This window comes from Gracilinanus agilis, chromosome 3, assembly GCF_016433145.1.
Source record: "Gracilinanus agilis isolate LMUSP501 chromosome 3, AgileGrace, whole genome shotgun sequence".
NCBI lineage: Eukaryota > Metazoa > Chordata > Mammalia > Didelphimorphia > Didelphidae > Gracilinanus > Gracilinanus agilis.
Genome location: NC_058132.1, coordinates 5,096,121 through 5,112,720, shown reverse-complemented (window position 1 = coordinate 5,112,720; position 16,600 = coordinate 5,096,121). Strand labels below are relative to the sequence as shown.

Genomic DNA, 16,600 nt, shown 5'->3' with positions numbered 1-16,600 from the left:
CCTGTTCCCAAGTGTCTGGACTGGCCTGAAGCAGAGTCCTGAAGGTTTCCCCAAGTCTGTGCTTTGGTCAGAGAAGAAATGGTGCTCCTCATTTCCTTCTGCCTCAGGTCATACTAGTCTTCCCCAGGCTCTCTGGCTCCTTCCTCTTTAACATTTCTTTGGTCTAGTCAATGAGTGTGTAGAAGATCCCTCCTCTGTGCCAGGCACTGTTCAAAGTAAGGAAAGAAAAACCATGGCGTGCCCTCCAGGTCCCCTCCCAGTCTGATGGAGGAGGTAGACCTGCAGCTGTGTGTGTGCCAACAATCTCTAGGAAACGTTTATGGGAGGTATTGTGAGAGGGAAGGCTCTGACCAAGAATCATTGGTTCAGAAGGTGAAAATGTAGCTGAGACTTGTAGAATGCTCAGAGGCCACCATGATGATGGAGAACATTCTCATCTCAGGAGATAGCCAATGGAAAGGCACAGAATGAGAACTCAAAGATCAGTGAAAAGGCCAGTTTCTTGGGGTCAGAGAGGGAAAAGGTATAAGAAGACAGGAAAGGGGGTTGAGGTTTCTTCTATGAACCTAGTATGTGCCATTAGATCCTGGGGCAAAAATTGTTGGTCATCAATAGTCATAGACTGAATGAGGCACCCAGAGAGGGACACTATTGACCTCAAATCCATTCCAGAGTGTGACCCACACAGCTGCCTCTGTCCTACTGAGCTTCCTGCCCCAAGAGCCAAAGGGGTTGTAGGTAAGACCAAGAATGGCCTAAAGACTTTCAGAAGTAGGGCCTTTTTTTTTTTTTTAAGAGTAGCTTCAAGTATTCAAAGACCTTTAGCAGAGCTATTTGTACTTGACCCAGGAACAGGGTACATTCTTTATCATCTTTCCAATACTCAGTGGTTTGGTGATTCCTAATTTATAATACTGTAGTGCTGTTCCCACTATATTCGAGCTTCTTTTCATTATTTTGGTTGAGGTAGTTGATCTTTTGTTTTTCCAAATGAATTTTTTATGGCTTTATTCAGTCCTATGAAATGTCCCCTCCATCATGTTTAATGGAAAGATTTTTTTTCTCCTGTATTTTATTTTTTATTTCATTCTCTAATAATTCTGTTCCATCTGGAGCTTCTTCTCTGAGGAAGTCGTTTATGTGGACTCAGGTTTAAACCTCCTCCCCCTCTGATGAGAGAGTCCAAGGCTAAAATGGCTACTACAAGAAAAACTCTCATAACACATTATCTCAGCATTTCCTGTAACGTTTCTGAAGAAGCGAGGACAGCCTTACCTTGTCTTATCCTTAACAATTAACTCAATCTTTTCGAAGGCGGTATGTGCCCTTCTCAGAGACCTCAGTGACTGGCCTGGACTCATGAATGTACAAAAGCATCCATAAGAGATCATAAAGGGATCTGCTCATTGCATGTGGAAGCTGAGCCCACTTTCTTTGAAGAAATGGTCAAGGATGACCTTTCATTCCTGTGATGATGGCCAATGAGAAGATTCCTGTCCTGTTCTTGGGTCCATGTTTATAAAAATGTATCATCCCCCCAATTGGAGGCCATGAAGCCAGAGGCAGGGCCATCTGACCCCTCCTCATCAGGCCACATGCCCTGTCATGAGACTTGATTAGCCGAGACACCAGAACTAAAGCAAAGTCTCCAAGCCCCAAAAAAAAGGTTTATGGAGAGGGTCCGTCTCACAATAAAGCCGGACTCTGATTAGAGAGCAAAGACGGCCTCGTGAGTGGCCCCTCGCATAGCGCTGTTTTACAGAGCGGATGTCAGGGAAAGCAGGCGTCCAAGTCCAGTGGATCGTCCAGTGTGTCCGGTCATGGGTCTCAGCCCCTTATCTCGGTCCTGCAGTGGCCACTCATGGCGCTGACGTCGCCTCCACCCTTAGCATGAATGGACTGCACGCCGCGAGGATTCCGCCTCCAAATAGGCTCTTCTGAACAGTGAGGAGGCCGTAACGGGTGGATCGAGCCCAAGGCTTTGGCCCAGTGTGGCACCAGAGCAGAGGAGAAGGCTGGACGGCCGAGTGAGCTAGTGGGAGGGGGCCGGGCAACATCAGTACCGAATAGCTGTCGAGGCTTACAGAATTATAGACTGTCCCAATCCTAAGGGCTTTGGGACTCTGTATTCACAGCTGTGAGCAGCGAATAGCCTCCCCGCTGCTGCGGTTGTGCTCCACTTCTGTAAGGATTGTTTGGAGCTGAATTTGTGCACGTCTCGTGGGCTTTGGGAGATGGATCCGCAGACACCATGTTCATATTTTAGTTATTTGAAATAGGATTTCCCTCTCTGTTATTCCTTTTTTTGGTCAGTTTTTATTATGCTCTTCCTCTGTCCCTTCCCAAACCATAGAAGGCATCTCCTAACAAAGATGTATCTATATTATAAGGAATGACAGTGATTAGGGATAGATTATTGATAAGTAAAGCAGGAAGAGCAAACTGCCTGCCTCAGTTGGAGAGTCGGATGGAACTTTGTGTAAGGATAAAAGGGTGGAATTCCCTTCCTGAAAGTTAGTCCCTCAGAGTTGGTGTTCAATAATCAGGGAAGGGGAAAATCTTTGATTCCTGGTAATTCCTCCAACCAGTGTGTCAGCTTTGGAAGAGGAGGAAGTTGGAGGTGTTTTTAAAACCTTTTCATGAAGAAAATCCTGATTTTGCTCCTCTGTGGCTACAGAGTTGAGCCACCCGAGTTCAGCCATTAGGCCTGAACCATGTGGCCAAACTTGGACTGAATAAGATCTGGAAAACTCTAGTCAACAATTACAAGGAGGCAGTTCTTCATATCAATAAGAAAAATATTGGGGAACAGGATATTTAGTTAGACCTGGGTAAGACAGGATTAGGGAGCAGCAGGAAGGTTTCGAGGTCACTGGAGACAAGAAGCAGAGCTTTGTGGCTCAGAAGGGAGTGGGAAGAGCTTAGTAACCCCTAGATAGAAGGAACCCCTTTAATGCAACCCAGTTTCTCCCTTTCCTTATATAATCTTGGATATATATATTAAATAGGGTTTTGTTTGCTACCCTGCCTCCAAGTTGTTTTTATACTTCTGTTGGCGCCTGAGTAGGCCTCAAACTCGCCTCAACTGAAACTCAGTCAGATTCCTCTCAATAACACAGAAGGGCTTGTGGACAAAGTTCACAATCAAGCTTTACAGTATATAGATTATATGTTATTTGTCTGCATCTATTCGTCTTTCTCCGGAAGTGACCTTACAAGCTCTTCTTCAGCGATTCATCCTATAGATATATAAAATGTTTTCTAGGAATTACTCATATCACTCTTCCTTATGTCATGGAAGCCTTTCCAAGTTTTGTTTTATTTTTAACTGCTTATCATTTCTTATGGCGTGGTAGTATTCTATCACAATAGTATAACATATTCATTCCCCAATTGGTGACTATCCCCTTGATTTCCATTTCTTTGACACCACAAAGAGAAATAGTATAAATATCTCAGAACATGTAGGTTCTTCTCCTTTTTGTCATAATCTTCTTAGGAAAAATACCCAACCGTGGCATTACTGGGTCTAAGGATATGCCCAATTTTATCATTCTCTCAACATGATTCCAAGTTGCTCTTCATAATGGTGGGGTCAGTTCAGAGTTCCATCATGTGTATTGCTGTATTGGCATCCTTATTTTCTAATATACATCTTGTTCCTTCTTGTATTTTATTATTATTGTTATCTAGAAATGATACTGCTTTTTGAGGAATCATTTTATAACATTTAACTTTGCCTAATCGCTTCCCTGTGTCCTCTGATAGCTTTGCTGATTCCCTGGAATTTCCTAAGTAAACCTTCATAACATCAGCAAACGCCTGTAGTTTGAGCTCTTCTTTACTTATCTTGATTCCTTTCGTTCCTTTTTCTTATTTTATTGTTATTTCTAGCATTTCCAGAAGAGTAGAGAAAGTAGGCATCCTTCCTTCACACCTACATTTATTGGAAACGGTTCCAATGTATCCTCATTTCATGTGACATTTGCTTTTGTTTTCAAATGGATGTTTTATGATCCTGAAAAAGGTCCCATTGTACCTATACTTCTTATTGTATTTTTAACATGAGAACTTTGTACTTTGTCCAAAGCTTTTTCTGCTTTTCTTGAGGTGACCCTGTGGTTTGGGATATTTTTGGTTTTGTTTTTATTATTGTGTATGTTTCCTGTTTTTGAACCATCCTTTTTATTCCTGCTGTCAGGCGTATTTGATCACAATAGATAATTTCTTGGACAATTCGCTATGATTTTTTAACAGGATTTTGCTGAAATTTCTGAGACAAGCAGTTGTTTTTCTTCTGTGTTTCTGCTCCCACAGTTCTTTCTCTGGATGCGGAAAGCATTCTTTCTCCTAAGACTCTCAGAATTATCCTGGATCATTGCATGGCTGCTGGTAGAGAAGTCCATTATATTCTTTTGTGCCACACACAGTGTGTCTGTCTCCATGTACAACGTTGTCCTGGTTCTGGTCCTTTCACTCTGCATCACTTCCTGGAGGTCTTTCCAGTTCACATGGAATTCCTCCAGTACATTATTCCTTTCAGTACAATAGTATTCCATCACTAATAGATACCATAATTTGTTCAGCTATTCCCCATTTGAAGGGCATCCCCTCATTTTCCAGTTTTTTGCCACCACAAAGGACGCAGCAATAAATATTTGTGTACAAGTCTTTTTCCTTATGATCTCTTTGGGGTATAAACCCAGCAATGGTATGGCTGGATCAAAGGGCAGGCAGTCTTTTAAAGCCCTTTGGGCATAGTTCTAAATTGCCTTCCAGAATGGTTGGATCCATTCACAACTCCACCAGCAATGCATTAGTGTCCTAATTTTGCCACATCCCCTCCAGCATTTATTACTTTCCTTTTCTCTCATGTTAGCCAATCTGCTAGGTGTGAGTTGGTACCTCAAAGTTCTTTTGATTTATATTTCTCTGATTTTAAGAGATTTAGAGCACTTTTTCATGTACTTATTGATAGTCTTGATTACTCTATCTGAAAATTGCCTATTCATGTCACACATGTCACATGCACATTTACCAATTGGGAAATGGTTTGATTTTTTGTACAATTGATGTAGCTCCTTATAAATTAGAAAAATTAGGCCTTTGTCAGAGATTTTTGTTATAAAGATTTTTTTTCGCAATTTGATGCTTCCCTTCTAATTTTGGTTGTATTGGTTTTGTTCAATGGGGATATGATTGGGGATGTAGGCTCTAAATGATCACCGTAAAGCAAATATTAATAATATAGAAATAGGACTTGATCAGTGACACATGTAAAACCCTGTGGATTTGCACCTTGGCTATGGGGGAGGAGGTTGGAAGGAGGGGAGGGAAAGAATATGAATCATGGAACCATGGGAAAATATTATAAATTAATAAATGAAAATTTTTGTGTAAAAAAAGAGAAATTTCTGAGACAATGTTCACCAGGGATATTGGCTTGTAGTTTATAGTCCTCATTCCCTCAGTCCTCTCTGCAGCCTTTGGTGCTTTTGGCCAGTCTCTCTTCCTTGAGAGTCTCTTCTCTTTAGGTTGTTAGGACACTGGTCTCTCCTGGTTTACCTGCTACCTCTCTGATCTCTGCTTCTCTGTCTTTGCTGCATCCTCCTCCAGATCACACCTTGTAACAGTAAGGTTAGGAGGAGTGTATCACTCAGGGTCCTAATTTTAGTCCTCCTCTGCTCTGCCTCTAGATTTCTTTCATTGATGATCTCCTGAATGAGAAGGGATGAAATCACCATCCCTGCTGACCAGTCTCAGATGGACATCGTCTGCCCTAATGTCTCTGCTGACCTCCAGGCTTGCATCTCAGATTTCCATACTGATAATTCAAACTGCACAACCTTTGGGCATCTGAAACTCATTGTATCAAAAACAGAAACTGCTCTCTCTCAATCAGACACGACCCTCACCTTCTCTACTGCATCCTCCTCGTCCCTCAGGCTCAGAACCATAGGAGTCCTCTGACTCCTCACTGGCTCTCATCGCACATAGCCAATATGGTGCCCACACCTGCCAGTTTCACCTTTGCAGCATCTCCCCAATATGCCTCCTTCTGTCCTGTGTTCTTTCAGCAGCAGGTTTGTTGGGCATTTTAACCCCTTCACTACTTCCTTAGAATTGATATGAAGTATCTGTTCAAAGGCAGAAGAGTGGGAATGGCTAGCCAATGGGGCTTAAGTGAGTTGTCCAGGGTCACATAGGAAGTGTCTGAGACCAGATTTGAAATCAGAACATCTTATCTCTAGGCCTATTTCTCTATCCACTGAACAGCCTGACTGCCCCCAAATGGAAGAGTGTTTTTGAACCCTTACTTTCCATCTTAGTGTCAGTTCTTATATAGAAGAACAAGAAGGACTAAGCAATCAGGGTTAAGTGACTTGTCCAGGGTCACACAGCTAGGATGTGTCTGAGGCCAGATTTAAACCTGGGTCCTCCTGGCTCCAGATCAGACCATCTCTCCACAGTGTGGCCCAGCTGCCGGTGGCTCCAAGCATTTTCAGTGGCTGTACCCCATGCCTGGACTATCTCTTCCCTCCCAGTTCAGAACACTGACCCCATTTTCCTAAAGTCCTAACTGAAAACCTTCTACAGGAACCCTAACCATATCCGCAGTGAATTAGAGAGCCCTCATTCTTTTCATTATTCCTGTTTCTCCTATGCAGACTTGTTTATGTATATATATTTTTGGCATACAGTCTCCCTCCCCCATTGGGTTGTAAGCTCCCTGAGGACAAGGGTTGTCTTCTGCCTTTTGGGGGATCCCCAGGGCTTAGCACAGGGCCTGGTGCATAAAAGGCGCTGAATGCAGATGGAATGGAATTGAGCATTTCTAGTCCTTGGTATGACCTGGGTACGTCCCTCTCCTGTCCGTCTCCTCCTCCTCTCCTGTTCTGTCCTGTGTTAGCACAAAAGAAGCATTCGCTGTAGATGGGACATCCCAATTTTCCTCCCTTGATTCCCTCCGATTTTTTCTCCTCTGTTACCCCACCAGGTTTCCCCATTCATCCTGTTCTCCTTGTGCAGCTTTAGAAAGAAGCCTCTTCCTTCTTCTGTTGCTCCTCTGCTGTGATTGTTGTCTGGAGTGATTCCCGGCTGCCTTGTGCTGTTTGGGGTTTTGGAGAAGCAAATTTCAGGTTTTCTTTTAAAAATATTTCAGGTTCCTCTTCATTAGTGAACATTTACTTTTTAGCTAGTATTGTTCAGCGCACATTTTCAGGTGTTGGGAGTGAAACTTTAAAAAAGGATAAACTGAGGCAATTCTCCAAGCAAGATAAAGAGGCATTTTGCCTGTCAATAAAGAAGAAGTCAATGGTTTGCCTCCATTTCATCTCTCACCTTTTATAGGTTTGGGGGAACACAGAACAAAGAACAGAGGAGATGATATAGAATTAAGGGTAACAAAACTGGTTTCACAACTGGGATATAGAAACACTAGAATTGACTGGAAGTTGGGTAAAGAGAGGCAAACCAACATTTGAGTCCAAATCCCTGACTTCAGACAACAAACTACACATCTTTAAGGGATTGTTTGATGGTGTAAAAATACTAGAACTGACTCACTAAGACTCACCTGAATCTTCTATGGTTAGCTAATACCAAGAAACAAAAATAGAACTGAAATTAAATGCACAAGAACTGGATTTTATACTTTGCTTAGTACAGATTCTTATGTTGATCTTAGAGCTGGGTTAATTGAGGGAGTTGAATCTTAAATAGGACACCTAGTTGTGTAGTAACCCCAAGTCAACCCCTAAGGAGTTGATGTTAATGGAAATGTGACAAGTCTTCTTGGCCCAAATTCACATGATAATAGTATCCCAGAACTACCAGCCAAGCAATGAATCTGCTGATAGGTTTGGTCTACTGAATATGCCTTTCTGAAGCCATGTGCCCTGACTGACTTTGGTTTAATCACTGATTTTGAAGGATATAATAAGCCTCTTCCCTTAAGATGTCCAGGGAAACAATCACCAGAGCTCACTAGATCTTTGATGGAGCTCCACCCTGTTGTAAGTTCAAAGATGATTTAATCTCTAATTGGCTTAGGGAAGAGGAGCAGGGTAATGGCTGGGGAAGTGGTAATAGGAAGTTCTTAACTAATTAAGCTAATTATATTTTGATGTTTCTTCTCATTAATTACTGATCAAGGTTTGGTTGTTAACAGCCTGGTTGGGCCAGACAGACCCAACCTAAAGTTAAGGTTCTCCTGCTGAATGATATGTTGTTGGTCTTCTTGGTCAGTGTAATTCAGGAATAGGGATTAATGAAATAGATTTATTATTGGTTGCTGGTTGAAGATTGAATAGAGCACACCTAGGCCTACCCAAAAAACCACCCTTCACCCAACCAAGTATCTCATCATTGAGATCCAGATGGATTCAAATCCCTGCCTTTTATACCCGAGCTTAATTGCCCTCACTCCTGCCAGGCTCCTGCCTCACTCAGTTTATTACACATTCCAAACAGGTAACTGCCCATCATCTTGACTCCAGCATGGCTGTCAAATATTTTCCTACAAGATCAGCTGAGTACTAAAACAAGTAAATAAGCTTTTTGGAACCCATGCTTTCATTTCTCCTGGATTTGGAATAATCTTGTGTTATTCCAATATCCTTTCCCTTGTATCTGCAGGTCTTTCTCTTGATGGCTTGTAGCACTTTTTAAAAAATTAAACTGTTTGAGGTTACCACTACCTGTCTTGGAGTTAATAGCCTTTGGTTTCATCCTGAAGACAATCTTTAGATTCTTTCCCCTTGAATTTCAATTTCTTTGTTCAGAAGTTCTACCCAATTCTTTTTGATTGTTACTTTCATTATTGTGTTATGCAGAGGTGTTCTTCCTGATGACTTATAATCTTTCTTTTGTCTATGTTCATCCTGTCTTTGAGATCAGCATATTTTGCTTTGGAGGTGGCAAGATTTTCTTTGAATGTTCTTTATTTTTTTCTATCCTTCCCTTCTGTGGATTTCCATTGCAAATCTACTGTTCTCTCTTTTGCTTTCTTTGGGGAGGTTTACCTTGGGAGATTCAAGATTTTTTATTCTCTCAGCCTCAAGGTTCTCACAATCTCATAGAGGAAGACAATACCCAAAAGCAGGATGAACCGGACTTGTGGAAGGGAGTGAAGGTGCCCATATAAAGGACATAGTGGAGAAATCAGTGAGGAAAAAAAGTGAAAACAGTAAATCAGGGTGAGAAATAAGATATTTGAGATTCACTTTCTCCTTAAAATGAGGTTTGGAGTTCATTACTTCACCCCATGGTGGAGACAGATAGAAGTTGGAGATTAGAGAAGGGAAGAGGTTTGGAATGACATCTGTTGAATTTGAGTCAATTATCAGTCCATAAGAAGACTGACTGCCTCTCTTTGCTGAGAACCCACGCAGTGAGTATGATGCAATGAAGAAGAATGACTCAAGAGATCTTAGAGAAAGGAAAAGATTCTTAAATTCTTAGAAAAATATAAAAGATAGCAATAAATCTCTCAATTGTTCAGAAGTAAATTAATAGAAAAAAGGAAGTGAAATGCAAGAAAATTGTAGGCACATTGGCCAAAGGCATTTGGCATAGAGCAGATTAGAGATATAGATGATTCCTCCAAATTTTAAGGATATTTTGAGATCCAGCCAATCTCTCCTTCAGATTGGACATCAGTAACACTCTTAACTCATTATCTTGACTCTAATTCTTTGAAGTTTCTAGAGTTCTAGCGGTATGTTTCAATCTTTTCTTTCTCATAAGGAAATGGCAATATTTTTTCTCATGAATAATCTCAGGAAAAACACAAATTAATTAAATATTGCTTTCTTATTGAATAAAGAAACTCTCCCTTTCCCATCATAACCACTCTTGTTTTTGTATAATGGAATATAATTAAGAAATAAAAGCCATATACAAATGGAAGCAATCATAAAGGAAAAGGTTTTCACTGGAAACAGTCATACTAAGAATAACCTCAAGACCTTAATGTAACAACAGACAAGAATTCTTCACTTGACTGAAAACCAATCCAGACCACTCAGTCAAGTCCACCAGATCAGACTTGATTTTGGTCATGCACAAAACATACTAGAACTTTCCTTTTGCTTTGTTCTCCTTTAAGGGATCCCGTAGAACAATCTTCCCTCCAGAATATACAGCACTTGAAAGATTCTCACAAACTTCACAGATTTTTGTTTAGAACATGTAACATATAAGTTCTAGGAAGAAAGAATTTTTACCTCGCTCTCTCTTTCCTTCTCCACAGACCCATGCACTCACAGATAGAACTCAGACTTGCTCCATGATTTCTTAGGGAGATGCATTCTGTGGCGAGAATTTATTAGCTGAGACACAGAAAAGTCAACCAAAGTCTCAAAGCCCATTTATTGAGAGAGGGGCCAGTCTCCCAATAAAGCTGAACTCTGGTCAGCAATCAAAGACCCTGAGCTTTGTGAGGGGCCTCCTTATATACCCACAATCTTGTTGGTAAAGATATGCTTTTTCAGGTTGCTCCCCAAAATCAAGTATTCCTAAGGATCAGGTAGAGACAGCAAAATTTAAAAAAGATGTGAAATAGACTTTGTTCTAAAAATACATGGGTGTGTTTGAATACTAGTTTCACATAATATAGCATGGGGTGGAGAAAAGTTATACCAGCTGTGTGATTTACCTAAAAAATGATTAGTTTTAGAAAATTTAAAGTCTATGACCACAAAATAACTAATTTAGGAAAAAACTGGTAATACTAATGTAATCCTGAGGTGGTGAGGGGATTTGACAAGCACAATTCCATAATTAGGCACTCTTTGGTGTTATTCCAATGAGAGCTGTTTTCTGAAAATTCCACTTATTAAGATTAAAAATAATAAGGGCTGATATAATAATATAAATTAGTATTTTAATTAAAGCCATGCTGATAGAGAGTCATTAGACCACGTGCTTGTAAGAATTTAAAACTGCCACCCCAGCCATTATTGTTACCTCCCGTCTCTTCCTGAGTCTGCTAGCCAAGAGACTTCCTTTCGGAGTCTCCTCCCATTTAAACAGTCCTCTGCATGGTGATGCAGGCATCCCCACGCCCAAAGAACCAAACGGAAACCCATTGGACCACAGGAAATGTAGTTTCAAAGTCTCCCACATGTCCATAGAAAATATATATATACTTTTAGATGGCATTTCTCAAATTTCACTTTTACACACTGAGCTCTTAAAGACTATGGTTTCAAGTGTGGGCTCTGACCTTCTCTGTGCTTTGGTTTCCTCCTCTAATAGATGAGAGTCATTAATCCTGATGTGTATTTCATGCCTATATGCTATGACTTTTGATGACTTAGGAGGTGGTGACATTGAAGGACGTGGCTGTGGACTTCACCGAGGAGGAGTGGTGCCTCTTGTCCCCTCCCCAGAAGGAGCTGTACAAGGAGGTGATGCTGGAGAATGCCCGGAACCTGTGCTCTGTGGGTAAGGACAAATCTCCCTGGTAAATGAGTCTGTAATCCAATAAAATATCTTCATTAATAGTAGGCAACGTTTCACCCATTTATCAGTTATGAGAAAGGGAAAAATGCTAGTTTTCTAAGTCCAAGAAAACAGGGATCTCCTGCTGCCTAGTTTTCTATAAAATAACTTGGCATTATGTAATACGAACGTGGAGGTTTCCTTTAGTGCTCCTGAAACTTTCTCTTATCAAGTCTAGGGAGCTTCAGATCAGAAGATCAGAAATTAAATCCATGTTCAAGAATCTTAGACATGGAACTACTCTCAAATATTTTTTGGTCTCACCTTTACCAGAACCTGAATTTTGCCTCCCAAACAAATCTCTGAAAACTGTTCAGGCAGGTTTTCCTTATAACTTTTTTATCTTTAGGATGGGTCAGGTATTTTGGAATATTTTACTCTTTAATCAGCATAAATTTTTAGCTCCATTATAAGGAATTTCTTAATTTCACTCTGTCTTATTAGGAGCAGAAAGTTCTAGATTAGAAGAAGTTATATAAATTTTACTCTGTCTCTTTAAGAGCAGAAGTCTTCTAATTATTGCTCTGTTTCTTTAAGAGGCTGACTAGAACAACTGAAGGGAGTGAGTTCTGGGCTCCATCTTCTCTGACTCTGAGAGAACAGGAGTGTTGTTGGGCTCTCTGTCCAGAGATTTCACAGTTGGCTTTTGGTAGTAGGAATTGAAAAAAATAGATTTTCGGAGGTTAAGGGAAGGGAAAAACTTATTATTTTATTTTAGGATTAGATAGAGAAATTATATCTTTATTCAGTGAGAGTAGGTTTAGGTAGTCTGTCAGACAAGAAGAAGCTGAAAAGAAAGCAGTTCGATTATAGGGTTTTATTAGAATTCTTAGTATAGGGTTTTTACATTTATAGGCATAAGTTATTATATAAGGACTCTATTCTCCATTTTCCCACCTCCATTACCTATCCCAACTTCTCCTTAGAATAAACAGTGTCAGTGGTGTACCAAACTGCTTCTGGCCTTCTATCTCTGCCTAAAAAGTAGTTTTACCCATACAGCATAAGAATAACCATAACAGTTCATAGGTTCTAGGTGCCCCTCATAGAGCAGATTTGTCCTTAGTCTTCCTTCCTATTGCCCTAAACTTCTAGCACAGCTAATAAGAAATAGAAGGAAGGAAATGAGCACTTATAGTGACCTGGTCTTGGCCATTTGCTCTGCCAAGGGTTTTACTTATATTATGTCACTTCTTCCCACACAATTATCCCCATTTTCAGTTGAGGAAATAGAGATTAAATTAAGTGGCTTGTTCAGAGGCACACTCATAGTTATTGTTTGTGGTCAGATTTAAACTGAGACCTTCTTGACTGTAACCTCAGGTCTCTATCCACTGAACTTCTAACTACCTCTCATTTTGTAATAATAGGTAAGTCTAGAATGAGTCCATCCTTCTACAAAGGAAATGCACCAGAACCAAATTTTCTGATTCCAAATTGGTTTCGTGATCTTCTCTCTATTCCTCTCTCCAAAAATAAATGCTGTGGAAACTCTTCTTCAGGAGTCCTTGTAAACATCCTGCTTACATTCCTCTGTCATTGTCAGGAATAATGGACTACCTGAGAATTGTGATCAATGAAGATTTGTTGATTCACCCATTAGAAGAGGCAGAAACTCCCCAACTGAAAAGTATGCAAGGTTTATATCAGTTTTGTGGAGTGCGGTGCTGTTGGGTGATAAGACAAGAGCTGATACCTCAAGGTCCCTTTGTCTGGGTCTTCAGATTGATCCAGAACAATAACCCTTTTACCCAGCTTGTGTTTAGGAGTTTCTGCAAGAGTGGAACCCAGCAGGGTGGGGAATAGGTAGAGGATTGGGCTGTTGCTCATTACAAATGCCAAAGCAGAAAACATGGTACATCCTATCCTGGGGTCCTTACACTACAAATGCTATGGGGTGAAGGCAGACTCATGTGCTAACCCAATGGAGGGATTCTCTTATGGAGTGACTGGATTGATGTGCCCTTCCCTAAAGATAAGTTTCTCTCCATCCTCCTCCCTAATTGATTCCCCATGCCCAGGGCTTGCAGTTTCCAGAGAAGACGTGATCTCTTATTTTGAGCAAAGGGAAGCCCCGTGGATGCTAGAGCAAGAAGACCTGAGAAACTGCTCTCCAGGTGAGTGAGGCATGTGAAAGTGAATCCAACTCTCTTTGTCTATCAATCAGCATGAAAAAGTTAAGTACCCCTACTTAGTACCTTACCAGTCACTAAGTATGAGAGTTCACAAGTCACTTGCTGGAGTGGGGGACAACTCCAAAGGCACTGCCCACCCCTCCCCACCCCCAGTGCTAGGCAAATTAAAAAGACTGTTATTGGTTCCCGTAAAGGGTGAAGGGACATGAAGGGATGCAGCAAAAGGACTATAAAAAGTCCTGAACTTCCTGTCCAGTAGACTTCTCCTTTGGAGTTCTTTGGAGTCTCTGCTGCTTGGATCTTCTCCTTTTAACTTCTCTGGAGGATGGTTCCTTGGGGTTTTTCGACTTTGACTTGGAGCTTTGGGCCTTTGGCCTGGAGTTTTGGGCATTGGGGCTTTGGAGCTGCTTGGAATTGGGGACTGTCTTGTTGGGTTCACTGCTGCCTTGGTGAGCTTAGTTGAGGAGGGTTTTTCTGCATTGGGACCTTGGCTGGATCCTGCCAGGCTTGCTGGTGAGTGACCAGGATTCCCACATGGGGATTGGAACTCTGTCAGGGAACAAGCTTCATTTCATTGGGTCTGCATTTAGGGTGGGTGAGACAGTCTCCTTACCTCTTTCCCTCCCCACGTTTGCCCTTTTTACTAATATTCCAATTAATCAAAGTTGCATAAACCTGCTAATAGTTTTCCTGTGTTAAGGGATAATAATCGGCAACCACTTTTTAGGATTCCCTTTTTATAATTATTTTATTTAGTCAAAATCCAAATGTAATCATTATAGGAAGAAGAGGTGTGTGAGAGCTGTGGTTACCAGAGTTCTGTATGCCGTAGTGAAGCAAAGGCTAGATCTGAGGGCATGAAGACCTGACTTGGAATTCTTTTTCAGATATTTTAGCAGTGGCTTCCTGGGCAAGTCACTGAATCCCTGAGCCTGAATTTGGTATCAGTAAGATGAAGGAGTTGGACTTCATGTCCTTTGAGCTCCCTTCAGGGGATCTGTCTGTGAACTCATAAGAAGTCATTGTTTAGGATGGAAGAACATGAGGCTCTCCTGAAACTGCAGAAGGGGGTTCAGTTAGCCAATAGGAGCTCCTTATTAGCAGGAAACGTGTATTAGTGCTTGCTAAGTGCCAGGTCCTATATTCGGTTATAAGGGACAGAAAAATATGCCGTGGATACCCTGTTCTCAGGGAGCTCACCATCTGCTGGAGCAAACAATGTGCCAACAATTCTGTAGAAACCCTCCTGATACTAATCCATTGCAGAGAATAAAGAGAGGAAAGGCACAAAAGTGAAGGAGCACGAAAGAAGTCTTAGCTGTGGAGTGTCAGGAACTCTAGTTTGAGGATATTAGGCAAAAAGTATGATAGAAGAAACAAGGGAAATGCATTGGCAAAACTAACAGCAAATAGCCATCTCTAGCAGGTTAGCCCTATAACTGTGGACAGATATTGGACAATATCTCATTGGGATAAATAGATCAAGTGAGAGTTTTTGGAGCATTAGGCAGAAATGGCTTTATTGGTTCTCATAGAAAAAGCATCATTATTTCATTAGTTTAGGAAATACAGAAAATGAAAGAAAAATAGAGTTACTGGAAGAAGGAATAGACTGGGTTTAGATGAGGGAGTTGAATGGGATTTTTTGCACCTGTAAAAAGATTTTCTTTAGCTTGGAGAGAGAATGACCTTTTTTTCTGATACTGAGGACAAGGAGGAAAAGGAGGTCTCTGAGCTCTGTAAGATCCAGAGAAGAAGAGAGCTCTTTATCAATATCCAGTTTTTTAAAAGTGAAAAATGCTACCAACCTCTCCAATGAGAAGGTGTGGGCAGGGGGTGAGAGTAAGCCATAAAGGACATTTGGAAACCAAGGGAAGTATTTAGGAAAGATGTGGTGAATGGCAAAGGGAAACAATTAAGGAGATATCAAAGAATTGCCTTAGGGTAATGAGGGCTCAGCTGAGATTAGGGAGCCTAAATTTATAGTGGACCCAGGGAGCTGTTTCATGTTTTCATTCTCTCCATTCAACAGCACATAGTAGTATTAAAGACTGCATAAATCGCCTGTCTCAGGCTCTTTCCTGATCTCTGGGGCTCAGTCTTTGTCCTGTTTTGGGAGAATCTGATGACTGTGTCCCCTCAATTTAGGGAGATGGCAGCCTAGAAAGAAGCTTCTGTGATCTTCGAGATTGGGTTTGCTTTCGTTCCAACAGAATTACTGTTGACAACTGAGAAATAAGGGCAAGAAAGAGACAGAAACAGGGCTGAGGCCAGAGCATGCATTTGCCTTCTAAGAGAGAGACCAGAATGCAAGGATGCTGAGAGAGCCTGGGCCTGACATAAGCCATGGGACCAGTCAGTAAACATGGTTTAAATGTACAATATATTCTAGGAAAAACCCCCTGCAAACAAAAAGGAAGGACAAAACCAGCTCACAATCTAGGATCCCAACATGGAGGTGGCTTAAAAACAAGCAACAGATCCTGAATGTCACTCTGAGATGATCCAGAGAGAAAAGAGTGTTGAGGAATGGAAATGCATTTAATTCATCAGGGAAATAAGAAAATAGAGGAATGAAGACATTTAAGAAGAAAATCAACCAAAAGGAGGAAATATCAAATTAAAAAGATAAAATAAAAGCCTGTATTAGAATAGGGCACCTACTATGTGTCACACACTTTATAAATATTATCTCATTTGATTCTCATAGGAGCCCCAGGAGTTACTTGATATTATTATGTCTGTGTTATAGTTGAGGAGACTGAGACAGACAGAGCTCCTGTGAATTGCTTAGCATTAAACATCCTAGCAAGTGTCTAAGGTAGAATTAGAATGGGCCACTTCCTGTATTGTGATTTTTAAGAAGAATATCATGAAAACACCAGTATCTCTATAAGGTGGGAAATAGGAAGATAATTGTATGGGCTTTCTTGCTGAGGGATCAAAATTCTTTTTTTGGT

General features: G+C 41.0%; 1 protein-coding gene across 1 annotated transcript in view; it reads left to right on the top strand.

Annotated features, from left to right (window-relative positions):
• The first annotated feature begins 5,721 nt into the window (after window positions 1-5,721).
• Window positions 5,722-16,600, top strand: part of LOC123239471 (zinc finger protein 658B-like) — a 120,903-nt gene continuing 110,024 nt past the window's right edge. Inside the window, exons 1-4 of the mRNA XM_044666748.1 lie at window positions 5,722-5,868; window positions 5,946-6,083; window positions 11,322-11,448; window positions 13,527-13,622. Of these exons, the coding sequence (XP_044522683.1) occupies window positions 5,722-5,868; window positions 5,946-6,083; window positions 11,322-11,448; window positions 13,527-13,622 (508 nt within the window). The remainder of the gene's footprint in view (window positions 5,869-5,945; window positions 6,084-11,321; window positions 11,449-13,526; window positions 13,623-16,600) is intronic.